At 41.9% G+C, this 15,661-nt stretch overlaps 1 protein-coding gene across 5 annotated transcripts in view; it reads left to right on the forward strand.

Annotated features, from left to right (window-relative positions):
- LOC106595379 (acetyl-coenzyme A synthetase, cytoplasmic) overlaps nucleotides 1-11,680 on the forward strand; it is a 35,118-nt gene extending 23,438 nt beyond the window's left edge. For all 5 annotated transcript variants that reach the window (XM_045694515.1, XM_045694513.1, XM_045694514.1 and 2 more), the window contains 10 exons: nucleotides 414-584; nucleotides 1,055-1,188; nucleotides 2,032-2,164; nucleotides 3,448-3,504; nucleotides 5,887-5,967; nucleotides 7,360-7,468; nucleotides 7,658-7,726; nucleotides 8,539-8,715; nucleotides 9,482-9,556; nucleotides 9,651-11,680. In XM_045694515.1, coding sequence (XP_045550471.1) covers nucleotides 414-584; nucleotides 1,055-1,188; nucleotides 2,032-2,164; nucleotides 3,448-3,504; nucleotides 5,887-5,967; nucleotides 7,360-7,468; nucleotides 7,658-7,726; nucleotides 8,539-8,715; nucleotides 9,482-9,556; nucleotides 9,651-9,778 — 1,134 coding nt within the window. In that variant the 3' untranslated portion in view covers nucleotides 9,779-11,680. The remainder of the gene's footprint in view (nucleotides 1-413; nucleotides 585-1,054; nucleotides 1,189-2,031; nucleotides 2,165-3,447; nucleotides 3,505-5,886; nucleotides 5,968-7,359; nucleotides 7,469-7,657; nucleotides 7,727-8,538; nucleotides 8,716-9,481; nucleotides 9,557-9,650) is intronic.
- Nucleotides 11,681-15,661: the final 3,981 nt, after the last annotated feature.

Raw genomic sequence — 15,661 nt, forward strand, 5'->3', positions numbered from 1 at the left:
AACATGCTACCACTAGAGTGAAAGCACCGCCAGCATTCAAAAGTGACCAAAAGATCAGCCAGGAAGCATAGGAACTGAGAAGTGGTCTATGGTCACCACCTGCAGAACCACTCCTTTATTGGGGGTGTCTTGCTTATTGCCTATAATTTCCACCTGTTGTCTATATCATTTGCATAACAGCATGTGAAATTTATTGTCAATCAGTGTTGCTTCCTAAGTGGACAGTTTGATTTCACAGAAGTGTGATTGACTTGGAGTTACATTGTGTTGTTTAAGTGTTCCCTTTATTTTTTTGAGCAGTGTATATATATATATGTGTATACACACACACACACACACACACACACATATATATATTATGTGTGTATATATACGTGTGTGTGTGTGTGACCCCGTGTCTTCCTCTTCTGCAGGGTGTTCTCCACACGGTAGCAGGCTACCTGCTCTACACCTCTCTGACCTTTAAGTATGTGTTTGACCACCAGCCAGACGATGTGTACTGGTGTACCGCTGATATAGGATGGATCACCGGACACTCCTACATCACCTATGGACCCCTGGCCAATGGGGCTACCAGCATACTGGTCAGTAGAACAAACAACACATTTTTATTTTTTGAATTTAACCTTTATTTAACTAGGCAAGTCGGTTAAGAGCAAATTCTTGGTCTGATGGTTGATACGTTGGGTTGGTGTGTGGGAATACTCCTGGTCTGATGGTTAACACGTTGGGTTGGTGTGTGGGAATACTCCTGGCCTGATGGTTAACACGTTGGGTTGGTGTGTGGAAATACTCCTGGTCTGATGGTTGATACGTTGGGTTGGTGTGTGGGAATACTCCTGGTCTGATGGTTAACATGTTGGGTTGGTGTGTGGGAATACTCCTGGCCTGATGGTTAACAACACGTTGGGGTGGTGTGTGGGAATACTCTTGGCCTGATGGTTGATTACCACGAGTTACAGTTTCATACGTTGTAATACTAGCACTTTCTTTGTATTGCCTGACTGAACCAACGGGGTGTGTGTGTGTGTGTGTGTGTGTGTGTGTTCTCCAGTTTGAGGGTATTCCAGTCCACCCTCACGTGGGGCGTTTCTGGGAGGTGATTGAGAAGTACAGAGTGACCAAGTTCTACACAGCTCCCACAGCCATACGCCTTCTGATGAAGTACGGATTAGATCCAGTACAGAAGTAAGACACACACACACACACACACACACACACACACACACACACACACACACACACACACACACACACACACACACACACACACACACACACACACGCTGTGTGTTTCTCAGTGTAAGATTCAATCTGTCCTTTTTTTGTTGTTGCTGTTGCTATGCATCTTTGAAAGGTGGTGTTCCCGGCATTCGCAGAGACCTCATACACGATAAACGTTGCATGTGTCAGCTCAGTAGGAAATTACCTTTTAAATGTCAAGCAAACTATTACCGCTGGATCTACTGTCGATCAGATTGAACGCCGGCCTTTCATCTTTGCTGATCTGAGCTATAGCACTTCAGCTATAATTTTTATTTATTTTTATTTCACCTTTATTTAACCAGGTAAGCTAGTTGAGAACAAGATCTCATTTACAATTGCGACCTGGCCAAGATAAAGCAAAAGCAGTTTGACAACATACAACAACACAGAGTTACACATGGAGTAAAACAAAACATACAGTCAATAATACAGTAGAAAAATAAGTCTGTATACAATGTGAGCAAATGAGGTGCGATAAGGGAGGTAAAGGCAATAAATAGGCCATGGTGGCGAAGTAAATACAATATAGCAAGTAAAACACTGGAATGGTAGATTTGCAGTGGAAGAAAGTGCAAAGTAGAAATAATGGGGTGCAAAGGAGCAAAATAAATAAATAAATAAATACAGTAGGGGAAGTAATAATAATAACGCAGTGTCATTCTGTCCACTAGCGCCATCTGTTGGACAAAAAGAGAACCAACACTCTGGTTTAACAGACTCAGCATTTTCATCACTTATTCACCCTAAACCTGTCACTTCCTGCAGGTACGACCTGTCATCGCTGAGGATTCTGGGTACTGTAGGTGAGCCCATCAACCCGGAGGCGTGGCATTGGTACCACGAGGTGATTGGTCAGAAGAGATGCCCTGTGGTGGACACCTTCTGGCAGACGGAGACGGTGAGAGACGCTGAGTGAACAATGAACCCAACCGGTACCATTCCATAATGTCTGTTTTTGAAATCGTCCTTTTAATTCTTTAATTGTTTTCTATTACATCTATTTGACTGAAAATAAGTTAGAAAATACAGTTCAAATAAAGATTTTAATACATTTTGAAAAATATACTGAGCAACAAAAAAAAATGAAGATTTTACTGAGCTAGAGTTCATAATCTATGGATTTGAAATGACTGGGAATACAGAAATGTATCTGGTCACAGATATAAGGTATCTTAAAAACAAAGTGGGGTCGTGGATCAGAAAACCAGTCAGTATCTGGTGACCACCATTTCTCTCATGCAGCGTGACACATCTCCTTTCGCATAGAGTTGATCAGGCTGTTGATTGTGGCCTGTGGAATGTTGTCCCACTCCTCTTCAATGGCTGTGCGAACTTGGTGGATATTGGCGGGAACTGGAACACGCTGTCATACACGTCGATCCAGAGCATCCCAAACATGCTCAATGGGTGACATGTCTGGCCATGGAAGAAGTGGGTCATTTTCAGCTTCTAGGAATTGTGTACAGTTCCTTGTGAAATGGGGCCGTGCATTATCATGCTGAAACATGAGGTGATGGCGGCGGATGAATGGCACGACAATGGACCTCGTCACGGTATCTCTGTGCATTCAAATTGCCATCGATAAAATGCAATTGTGTTCGTTGTCTGTAGCTTATTACTCTCCATACCATAATCCCAATGCCACCATAGGGCACGTTGTTCACAATTGGCAAACCGCTCGCCCACACGATGCCATATACACGTGGTCTGCGGTTGTGAGCCCGGATAGACGGCCTCCCAAATTCTCTAAAATGATGTTGGAGGAGGCTTATGGTAGAGAAATTAACATTACATTCTCTGGCAACAGCTCTGGTGGACATTCCTGTAGTCAGCATGCCAATTGCACGCTCCCTCAAAACTTGGGACATCTGTGTTGTGAGACAAAACTGCACATTTTAGAGTGGCCTTTTATTGTCCCCAGCACAAGGTGCAACTGTGAAATGATCATTCTGTTTAATCAGATTCTAGATATGCCACACCTGTCAGGAGGATGGATTATCTTGGCAAAGGAAAAATGCTCACTAACAGGGATGTAAATACATTTGTGCAAAATATTTGAGTGAGAAAAAAGCTTCTTTTTTTTTATACATATGAAACATTTCTGTGATCTTTTATTTCAGCATGTCGCGTTTATATTGCTGTTCATTGTGTGTGTGTTTAATGACTTGTGTTCTTGCATAGGGTGGCCATGTTTTAACTCCTTTACCTGCCGCTACACCTCTGAAACCTGGATCAGCTGTAAGTTACCATCATATATACACAGTGTACATTTTTTTTATTGACCCCCCCCCCCCCCTTTGCCCTCAGAACAGCCTCGATTTGTCGGGGTGTGGACTCTACAAGGTGTTGAAGGCGTTCCACAGGGATGCCGGCCCATGTTGATTCCGATGCTTCTCATTGTTGTGTCAAGTTGGCTGGATGTCCTTTAGGTGGTGGATCATTCTTGATACACACGGGAAACTTGAGTGTGAAAAACCCAGTAACGTTGCAGTTCTTGACACAAACCGGTGCGCCTGGCACCTACTACCATACTCCGTTAAAAGGCACTTAAATATTTAGTCTTGCCCATTCACCCTCTGAATGGCACACATACACAATCCATGTCTCAATTATATCAAGGCTTAAAAATCCTTCTTTAACCCGTCTCTTCCCCTTCATCTACACTGATTTTGAAGTTGAGGACAGACGTTCCGCCTGCGGAACCCCTAGCCAACAGCCAATGGCATCGCACGGCACAAAATACAAAACCAACTAAAATACCAAAATTCAATTTTCTCAAACAATCAACTATTTTACACCATTTTAAAGATAAGACTCTCGATAATCTAACCACATTGTCCGATTTCAAAAAGGCTTTACAGCGAAAGCAAAACATTAGATTATGTTAGGAGAGTACATAGACAAATAATCACACAGCCATTTTCCAAGCAAGCATATATGTCACATAAACCCAAACCACAGCTAAATGCAGCACTAACCTTTGATCTTCATCAGATGACACTCCTAGGACATTATGTTATACAATACATGCATGTTTTGTTCAATCAAGTTCATATTTATATCAAAAAACAGCTTTTTACATTAGCATGTGATGTTCAGAACTAGCATACCCACCGAAAACTTCCGGTGAATTTACTAAATTACTCATGATAAACGTTGACAAAATACATAACAATTATTTAAAGAATTATAGATACAGAACTCCTTTATGCAATCGCTATGTCCGATTTTAAAATAGCTTTTCGGCGAAAGCACATTTTGCAATATTCTGAGTACATAGCTCGGCCATCACGGCTAGCTATTTTGACATCCGCCAACTTCAGGGTCACCTAAACTCAGAATTACTATTAGAACAATTGGATTACCTTTGCTGTTCTTCGTCAGAATGCACTCCCAGGACTTCTACTTCAACAACAAATGTTGTTTTGGTTCCAAATGATCCATAGTTATATCCAAATACCTCCGTTTTGTTCGTGCGTTCAGGTCACTATCCGAAGGGTAACGCGCGAGCGCATTTCGTGACAAAGAATTTCAAAATATTCCATTACCATACTTAGAAGCATGTCAAACGGTGTTTAAAATCAATTTTTATGCTATTTGTCTCGTAAAATAGCGATAATATTCCAACCGGGCAACGTTGTATTCATTCAAACGCTGAAAGAAAAAAATGGAGTAGTCTCGTGAACGCGCATCTCCAGTCTCACTGTCCCCAGGCTGACCACTTACAAACTCTGCTCCTATACTTTGCCCAGAGACAGCAGACACCCCATTCCACTTTCTGGCGGCTTTAGAGAGCCAATGAAAGCCTTAGAAAGTGTCACGTTACAGCACAGATGTTGTAATTTCGATAGAGATATAACAGAAGGACAACAAATTGTCAGACAGGGCACTTCCTACATGGAATCTTCTCAGGTTTTGGCCTGCCATATGAGTTCTGTTATACTCACAGACACCATTCAAACAGTTTTAGAAACTTTAGAGTGTTTTCTATCCAAATCTACTAATTATATGCATATTCTAGTTTCTGGGCAGGAGTAGTAACCAGATTAAGTCGGGTACATTTTTTTATCCGGCCGTGAAAATACTGCCCCCTATCCCAAAGAAGTTAACAAGTGACATCAATAAGGGATCATATCTTTCAACTGGATTCACCTGGTCAGTCTATGTCATGGAAAGAGCAGGTGTTCTTAATGTTTTGTCCACTCAGTGTATATACTAGCACAGAAGCGTGCAAGTGAAATATTTCCCATATTACCTGTGATAGGATCCTTACTCCTTGTCTGAGGTATACTGTAGTTACAGACGTCTAACCCCAGTGTTCTCAGATGGTAATCTGGAATGAGGAGTTCTGCCCCAGTAGAATCTGTCTTGTTATTGAAGAGTTTATAGCAGGGGTAAGGCAACCGACTTCCTGGAGCGCTGCAGGTTCTGACCACCTGAGCTAATTGATCAGTGATCGTCTAAATTGAACACACCTGGTTTACCAGGTCGGTTAATTAAAAAAAATAAAGAAAAAAAAAAGTGTGTCAGTGTTGCCCCAGGACCAGGGTCGCCTACCCCTGGATTATAGCATCTAATCAACCTTGAATCCTATAGATTTGAATCTGTCTGATGTTCCAGACGTTTCCTTTCTTTGGCGTGGAGCCCACCATACTGAACGAGCATGGAGAGGAACTGGAGGGAGAGGCAGAGGGCTATCTGGTCAGTATTATAACACTATAATAGAGAGGCAGAGGGCTATCTGGTCAGTATTATAACACTATAATAGAGAGGCAGAGGGCTATCTGGTCAGTATTATAACACTATAATAGAGAGGCAGAGGGCTATCTGGTCAGTATTATAACACTATAATGGAGAGGCAGAGGGCTATCTGGTCAGTATTATAACACTATAATAGAGAGGCAGAGGGCTATCTGGTCAGTATTATAACACTATAATAGAGAGGCAGAGGGCTATCTGGTCAGTATTATAACACTATAATGGAGAGGCAGAGGGCTATCTGGTCAGTATTATAACACTATAATGGAGAGGCAGAGGGCTATCTGGTCAGTATTATAACACTATAATAGAGAGGCAGAGGGCTATCTGGTCAGTATTATAACACTATAATGGAGAGGCAGAGGGCTATCTGGTCAGTATTATAACACTATAATGAGAGGCAGAGGGCTATCTGGTCAGTATTATAACACTATAATGGAGAGGCAGAGGGCTATCTGGTCAGTATTATAACACTATAATGGAGAGGCAGAGGGCTATCTGGTCAGTATTATAACACTATAAGTAGAGAGGCAGAGGGCTATCTGGTCAGCATTATAACACTATAATGGAGAGGCAGAGGGCTATCTGGTCAGTATTATAACACTATAATAGAGAGGCAGAGGGCTATCTGGTCAGTATTATAACACTATAATAGAGAGGCAGAGGGCTATCTGGTCAGTATAATAACACTATAATAGAGAGGCAGAGGGCTATCTGGTCAGTATAATAACACTATAATAGAGAGGCAGAGGGCTATCTGGTCAGTATAATAACACTATAATAGAGAGGCAGAGGGCTATCTGGTCAGTATTATAACACTATAATAGAGAGGCAGAGGGCTATCTGGTCAGTATTATAACACTATAATAGAGAGGCAGAGGGCTATCTGGTCAGTATTATAACACTATAATGGAGAGGAAGTGGAGGGAGAGGCAGAGGGCTATCTGGTCAGTACACAACACATTCTATGGTACAATCACTTCGAGTACAGTGTTATACATGTTTTTTTTATTCTCTCTCACTATCCTTATAATATGGGTTTCATATAAGGTTATTACCGTAATGTATCTAAACTAAGAGCCATGGTCTGTAATGTTGTTGCTGGTGTTTCATTATGTACCTGTAGGATTATTACCATAATATTTCTAAACTAAGAGTCATGGTCTGTAATGTTGTTGCAGGTGTTTCATTATGTACCGGTAGGATTATTACCGTAATATTTCTAAACTAAGAGTCATGGTCTGTAATGTTGTTGCAGGTGTTTCATTATGTACCGGTAGGATTATTACCGTAATATTTCTAAACTAAGAGCCATGGTCTGTAATGTCGTTGCAGGTGTTCCGTCGGCCCTGGCCTGGTATCATGCGTACCGTGTACGGAAACCAGGAGCGTTTTGAGAACACATACTTCAAGAAATTCCCAGGATTCTATGTGACCGGGGATGGTAAGACTTTTGAAACAGCACCTTGCATTCTCTGATTGATTTAGATTTGTGTTTTATTAGATCAGATTCATCATAATCATTGACGATCACAATCACATTGTAACGGTGACATCGACGTTAAACATATGGCACTGTTGTTTTCTTTTAAAAGGTTTAATAAAGTGAATTAATGAATTCTTTCTTTCCCAGGCTGCAGGAGGGATAAAGATGGATACTACTGGATCGCAGGCAGGATAGATGACATGATTAACGTTTCAGGTCATTTGTTTTCCTACAGTTTGGCCACTGCTGCTGCTGCTGCTGGCTTAATTTTGCGGGTCAAAGCCAGGTTACTGTGAAGCACTCTGTGATAAATGTTGCTGTAAAAACAGGCTATAGATAGATAGATACAGTAAATTAGATGGATACAGTAGATAGATAGATGGATGCATTACATAGATGGATGCATTAGATAGATAGATACTGTAGATAGATACAGTAGATAGATAGATACTGTAGATAGATAGATACTGTAGATAGATAGATATGATAGGTACAGTAGATAGGTACAGTAGATACAGTATTTTAGATGGATACAGTAGATGGATAGATATGGATAGATGGATACAGTAGATAGATGGATACAGTAGATAGATAGATACAGTAGATAGATAGATATGATAGGTACAGTAGATACAGTATTTTAGATGGATAGATACAGTAGATGGATAGATAGATACAGTAGATAGATAAATACTGTAGATAGATAGATACTGTAGATAGATACTGTAGATAGATACAGTAGATAGATGGATACAGTAGATAGATAGATAAATACAGTAGATGGATAAATACAGTAGATAGATGGATAGATACAGTAGATAGATGGATAGATACAGTAGATGGATAGATACAGTAGATGGATAGATACAGTAGATGGATAGATACAGTAGATGGATACAGTAGGTAGATAGGTACAGTAGATAGATAGATGGATGATGATAACCCATAGTGTTGTCTTCCCTATAGGCCACCTGATGACGATGATGTAAGTGGGAACCGATAGTGTTGATAACGTTGTCTCCCTCCAGGTCACCTGTTGAGCACAGCGGAGGTAGAGTCATCTCTAACAGACCATGGAGCGGTGGCCGAGGCTGCAGTGGTCAGCAGACCCCACACGGTCAAGGGGGAGTGTCTCTACTGTTTCGTTACTCTGAAGGACTGCAGAGAGTTCAACCGCACTCTGGTGGACGAACTCAAGAGACAAGGTGTTTGACCAGGTTACCCCTTGTAGAACTAACACTAGATTACAGGTTACCCCTTGTAGAACTAACACTAGATTACCCCTTGTATAACTAACACTAGATTACAGGTTACCCCTTGTAGAACGAACACTAGGTTACAGGTTACCCCTTGTAGAACGAACACTAGGTTACAGGTTACCCTTTGTAGAACTAACACTAGATTACCCCTTGTAGAACTAACACTAGATTACAGGTTACCCCTTAGAGAACGAACACTAGGTTACAGGTTACCCCTTGTAGAACTAACACTAGATTACAGGTTACCCTTGTAGAACTAACACTAGATTACAGGTTACCCCTTGTAGAACTAACACTAGATTACAGGTTACCCCTTGTAGCATTTGGCTACACAAGCCTATTATCGCACTGCATATCAGATATGTTTATACTGCATTCTATTCCACTGTATCTTAATCTATGCTGCTCTGACATCACTCGTCCATATATTTATATAGTCTTAATTAGATTCCTTTACTTATAGTTGTGTGTATATGTTGTGTAATTTGTTAGATATTACTTGTTAGATATTACTGCACTGTCGGAGCTAGAAACACAAGCGTTTTGCTACACCTGCATTAACATCTGCTCAACACGTGTATGGACCAATAACATCTGCTCAACACGTGTATGGACCAATACAATTTGATTTGATGTAAACAATAGTACATAATGAGTGTTTTGTTGGTTCTTGATTTAACACAACAACAAAACATGTCTTATGTCTTGTTAGTGAGAGAGAAGATTGGTCCGATCGCCACACCAGACTTCATCCAGAACGCTCCTGGACTTCCTAAAACACGATCTGGTAAGTGTTACCTCATTCCTGATTTTTACCACATTTTGTCTTTACATTTTCATTTATTATTTTTGTTTTATTTATCAAAATATCTCATCCTCAGGTAAGATCATGAGGCGGGTCCTGAGGCAGATCGCCCGGAACGAGAAGGATCTCGGTGACCTTTCAACCCTGGCTGACCCCAAGGTCGTAGAGGTCCTGTTCAGCCAGCGCTGTGAAACGGCCGCATGAGGGGCTGCATGTCAACACTCTACAGTAGCTTCCTCTCCTCGACGCCTCGTCTCCTCTCCTCGTCTCCTCATTTCCTCTCCATCATCTACACTGATCTGAAAACTATGGAAGCCCATTCCTGCCACCAACTCTTAAAAAAAAAATAGTAGAACATACAGGATATATTTCTTAATTTGTAGAAGTATGTGTACATTTATTTCCATCTATCCACGTTGCAGAGATCAGCACAGCAGGGTCGCCGGCTAAATGTGTGACGAGTTGGCATTTGCCTCAACAATTTTTTCAATTCGGTTTCATAAAAATATTGACACAAAAAAGCATTGAAAATTACTGTTGTTTAGACTGATTTGCCTTAGGATTTGTTAACTCGTGCTTCAGTCTGATCAACTGTAGCCTACTGATACCAGCTACAGGTGACCTAGAGAAACCTATGCACTCTGTTCTCCTCTGGCCAGGGGAAACGAAGAGGTAATGTTGTGTATTTTATAGCCAAAGCTATGTATTTATAGCCTAAAATAGGCCTATTTTATTTGTGTTAAGAGAAAATGTGATCAAAATTTTGATTTTTATATTCAGACTTCGGGTGGCTAGTCGACCCAGACCTTATCAATCCAAAATGGTTGACTGAAATTAGTCAACGAAGACACAATAGTGATGATATTCTGTGTGAGTCACTTTATAATTACAGATGTAACCGTGGATACAGTCAGCCCTGTTCGTTCTATTGTCCAATCACAGTTGATGATTAGTATTGTTTTTTTAATATATTTGTTTTAAACCATATGACCTGATTTTTGAAAAAATAAATAATAATCTGGTCCCATCATAGCCCATATGCAACCGTTTTACAGCTGATTCTATTACTATGTCATACCCTACGACTTAGGGTCTGGAGTTTCACCTGGTTGGGTTAGTCTACCAGATCAGGAAAAAATCTCTGGGCCCCTAGGAAAACTCTCCTGTGGTGCCACCTCCTGAAATCACCTCCACAGAGAGACAGATGGAAGAAGCATGTCCTACAAAATACTATCTCAACATTTTTTTTTTAAGTATCTCATCATCATAAAAATAAATGTGGTTGTCGAGAATGGGCTTTTGACAGAAAACACCGGTTATAAAATATACAACAGGAAACATGGCAGATGAGGTATTTTCTTTCTCTCACTTATTCAGCGTCGTTCTAGGAAGATTGAGACGAGGTGAGGAGGCTATGTTAGACATACCCAGAGAGTCCCCCTTCTAGTCCCTTTCTGATGGTGCAGATTAATTCAGAGTCCCTAAGCGCTGATCCTGAATCAGTCTTAAGTTGTTTTGTGTGCACTGTTTTGGGGATGGGATTAGTGGTTTGAGGACAGATCCTAGATCAGATCTTATGGGAACGACTGACTTCGATGACGGTCTATGTAAGGGAATACAGTCAATTAACCATTGAATTCAGTTTGTTTGTACCCTTTTCTAAACCGGTCAAAAAGGACATGAAACAATCCCTATTCTAAATGATTATTTATGCCACAGTGGTGTCATTTGCATGTAATAATGGGTGGGCCATGTAATAATGGGTGGGCCATGTAATAATGGGTGGGCCATGTAATTAATGGGTGGGCCATGTAATAATGGGTGGGCCAATGTTGAGGTAAACTGGACATGGAATCAGAATCTTTCCCTTGTTGCCTGGTCAGCAACCGAACCTCTAACATTCTCTCCGTGTTCTGATTGATCCGCTTCTGTCTTCCATCTTGCTTTTTACAGCTAATTTCGCCTTTTAAAGCTATGATAACTATTCCCAGGGAGACCAGTCAGCTTTGCACAGTTCTTCCACAAACATGACTTGCATTTGTTTGGATGTCTATGTATATTATAACTTTGAGATTTTATGATTTGAGAATAAAACTGTTTAATTTATTTGGTTGTTTTTGAAATTATTAAAACATTTTTGTTGTTGAAATTACCCTTTTTTTCTAATGTTACGTTCCCCAGTTTCTGTGTTGCGGTTTGTGTATTTGTATGTATTTCAGGAAATGGCTTCTTGAAATTCTCCAAGCAGCTGATTGGTCGGCCCCATTACTGATTGGAGAGCTGACCCCGCCGCCTCGTTAGGACGCAGCTGTCTCCCATTAACAACTCCTTCTCCAGCTATATAAGCCAGTGTTCTGTTGCTCAGAGAGAGGAGGCTAATGGTTGGTTGGTTGGTTGGTTGGTGTGTGTGTGTGTGTGTGTGTGTGTGTGTGTGTGTGTGTGTGTGTGTGTGTGTGTGTGTGTGTGTGTGTGTGTGTGTGTGTGTGTGTGTGTGTGTGTGTGTGTGTGTGTGTGTGTGTGTGTGTGTGTGTGTGTGTGTGTGTGTGTGTGTGTGTGAAGACATTTGGTATGTACTGTGTTTGTTGTTGCTGAGGGTGCTGATTGGTTATGTCTGTTGTGTGTCAACAGGACGCAGTGTTTTGATTATTGAGTTTATTTGTGTTATTCTGTTTCATTTGCTCCCAGGGGGGAAGGGGAAGGCACCTAGGGAGTACTTAGGCAAGAGGCCCACGGGCATACATTACCCGCAGTAGTTTATTGTCTATGCACACTAAGACCTGGGTGGACCATCCCCTGTATTTTGGTTAGTGCACCAGGTGGTGCTAGGTAAGTAGTGGGTAGGAAGGTAAGGTAGGAGAGGGGGCTTTGATATTTACTTTCTTTGCTTTGGTTCCGTCCAGCCCCTTTTCCCCAAACTTACCGTGCGAAGGAATAAATTCCCTGTAAATGGTAAATTCTCTGCCTTTTTGTCATCCTTACTCACACCTACAGTCCCATACCTCTTTCACACCACGGAGAGTTGAGTTGTAGCAGGGTGTTGCGTTCCCTCTTCTGAGAGGCGTGCGTAACATCTAACAATACTTGAAGAGGACAGAAAGTCTCCAAGTCTCAGATGTCCTCTTGGGAAGTTAAAGTAATACTCTGAAGAAATTCACCCTCTAGTGATATCAGATAGGAGCTGTGCTTTACTGTAAAAGCCTCTATCCTTAAGCAAAGGCTTCTCGCTGTGCTTTACTGTAAAAGCCTTCATCCATAAGCAGGCTTCTCCCTGTGCATTACTGTAAACGCCTCTATACTACAGCAAAGGCTTGTGCTTTACTGTAAATGCCTCTATACTACAGAAAAGGCTTCTCCCCACGTGCTTTACTGTAAAAGCCTCTATCCTATAGCAAAGGTTTCTCCTCACGTGCTTTACTGTAAAAGCCTCTATACTACAGAAAAGGCTTCTCCCCATGCGCTTTACTGTAAAAGCCTCTATCCTATAGCAAAGGTTTCTCCTCACGTGCTTTACTGTAAAAGCCTCTATACTACAGCAAAGGCTTCTCCCCACGTGCTTTACTGTAAAAGCCTCTATACTACAGAAAAAGCTTCTCCCCGTGCTTTACTGTAAAAGCCGCTATCCTACAGCAAAGGCTTCTCCCCACGTGCTTTACTGTAAAAGCCTCTATCCTATAGCAAAGGCTTCTCCCCACGTGATTTACTGTAAAAGCCTCTATACTACAGCAAAAGCTTCTCCCCACGTGTTTTACTGTAAAAGCCTCTATACTACAGCAAAGGCTTCTCCCCACGTGTTTTACTGTAAAAGCCGCTATCTTACAGCCGCTTTTCCCCGTTGATGTATGTTTTTCAGATGTTGGGAGATCTTATCCATCTAGTAGAGAGAGATATGAGAGAGATGAGGGACAGAGCGATGAGGGAGAGAGATGAGAGAGACCTTATCTAAAGTCCCTTGTTTTTTGTTGTTGTTGAAATTGCAGCCCTTCCTGTTTGTATTATAGTCGGTTGGCTATAGTAGTGATTACTCTTGGTCACACGTGGACACAATGACTGTGTCCTAAATTGCATCCTATACTCTATTGAGGCACCTGTGTTTGTCCTTCAAACAGCAACAGGAAGAGAAGCCTTGGCTGTAGTGTAGAGGCTTTTACAGTAAAGCACATTATATATTAATTGGAAAAGAACAATCAAATGCATTAAAAACACTTTTATTCTCAAGCCATAAAAACATTTCTTAAAGCATGTGGACAGGACCCTTATCAAAAAAGATATAAAAAATATAGTTTGGGTTGTGTACACATATCTTTCAGATGTTGTCGGAAGTGAATGAAAAAATATATATGTAAATGATGGTGATCCAAAAGTTGTTTTTGGCTGTAGGCAACATAATTCAAGAAATGCTCTGAGCAAATTAAGTAAGAAAGAACACTGACAACAACAAAATACTGCAAAGTTGGCTAGGAGATAGAATCAGGACACCATATCTGTTAGCGCCATTTTGTAATTTGACCTGTATTCCCCCATGGTCACCATGAAACACCTCATGGTACAGTAGATCTGATCTGATTTGACACATAAACTGTGATGGTGAGTCCTATCAGGTTGTCTCCTGGCCCAACCCTCCTATCCGTGCCCTCTCCCCTCTCGCACCGTTGACCTTCAGACCTCTTTCGGGTTCTGTCTTAGTATCTCCATCTCTTCATCTTTTTCCTTCATCTATCTATCATTCTCCATCCGTCTATCCTTAACGTCCGTCTTTCTAATCTTCTCGTCCATCTGTCTGCTGAACAACCCTCTGAATCGTTCTCTGTGAGACTATGATGTTCCTCTGTATCTCAGAACAATCTTCATCAGGTTTCTCTCTGCTTCAACTCTGACCTCTCCATAGTTCTCTATGATCTCCTCAATCTCTTGCGTGTGTCTCTCCTCCGCCTCCCTCCTCCTCTCTCCTTCTCTCTCCTCCAGCTCCCTCATCTCCTCCTTTCTCCTCTCAATCTCTCCAGCTTTCTCTCCAACTCCTCCATCCTATCAGACTCCCTCTTTAACTCTCTCTCCATCTCTCTTTTCTTCTCTTCTTCTTTCACCTGTCTCTCCAGTACAGTGGCTCTTTGGCTGAGTCTTCTGATATCTGTCTCTCCAGTACAGTGGTTCTTTCACTGAGTCTTCTGATATCTACCTCTCTCTCTCTCTTTTTCTCACCATCTCTCAGCCCATTGGGCCCTGCTCAAAAGTAGTGCACTATAAGGTGACAGGCAAAGGTTTCCCTGTTTTTCCAAAACCTTTTTTTTTTTGGTAACAGCTGAATACATTATACAATTATCTGCAATAATATTTTGTTCAGGGTAGATTTTTTATTCTTGATATAATACTAAAAAAGGAATGGCGACCTGTCAACATGCTCCTTTGGAGTTCCGCTGCCCAAAATCTCCCCCCCCCCCCTCGCGTTCTTCATGAGATTTCTGCTCTTCACTCTGTTGTCAGTTTAGCCTACATTTCACTGATCTTAGTAGCAGAAAGCATTTTCTGTCTGCAGTTTTCAGGTTTGGCTGTTTGTTTCAGCGTATGTGGCTGTTCTAGCTTTTTATGGTGCCCTGAGCGACCTTAGTCCACCCATTCACCCAGTCCAGTCACTCGGCCCTATCCAGACCATTCACCCAGTCCAGTCACTCGGCCCAATCCAGAACATTCACCCAGTCCAGTCACTCGGCCCTATCCAGACCATTCACCCAGTCCAGTCACTCGGCCCTATCCAGACCATTCACCCAGTCCAGTCACTCGGTCCTATCCAGACCATTCACCCAGTCCAGTCACTCGGCCCTATCCAGACCATTCACCCAGTCCAGTCACTCGGCCCTATGCAGTCCATTCACCCAGTCCAGTCACTCAGCCCAGTCACTCGGTCCTATCCAGACCATTCACCCAGTCCAGTCACTCAGCCCTATCCAGACCATTCACCCAGTCCAGTCACTCAGCCCATCCAGCAGATGGCAGTAACCCACCTTCAATAATTGAGCAGCCTAAGTGAGTCGGGGCAGAGAGCTGGGGCAGAGAGCTGGGGCAGGAAGTTTAGACTGGAGATCCAAAAGCCTT

The sequence above is a fragment of the Salmo salar genome, chromosome ssa14 (assembly GCF_905237065.1).
Source record: "Salmo salar chromosome ssa14, Ssal_v3.1, whole genome shotgun sequence".
NCBI lineage: Eukaryota > Metazoa > Chordata > Actinopteri > Salmoniformes > Salmonidae > Salmo > Salmo salar.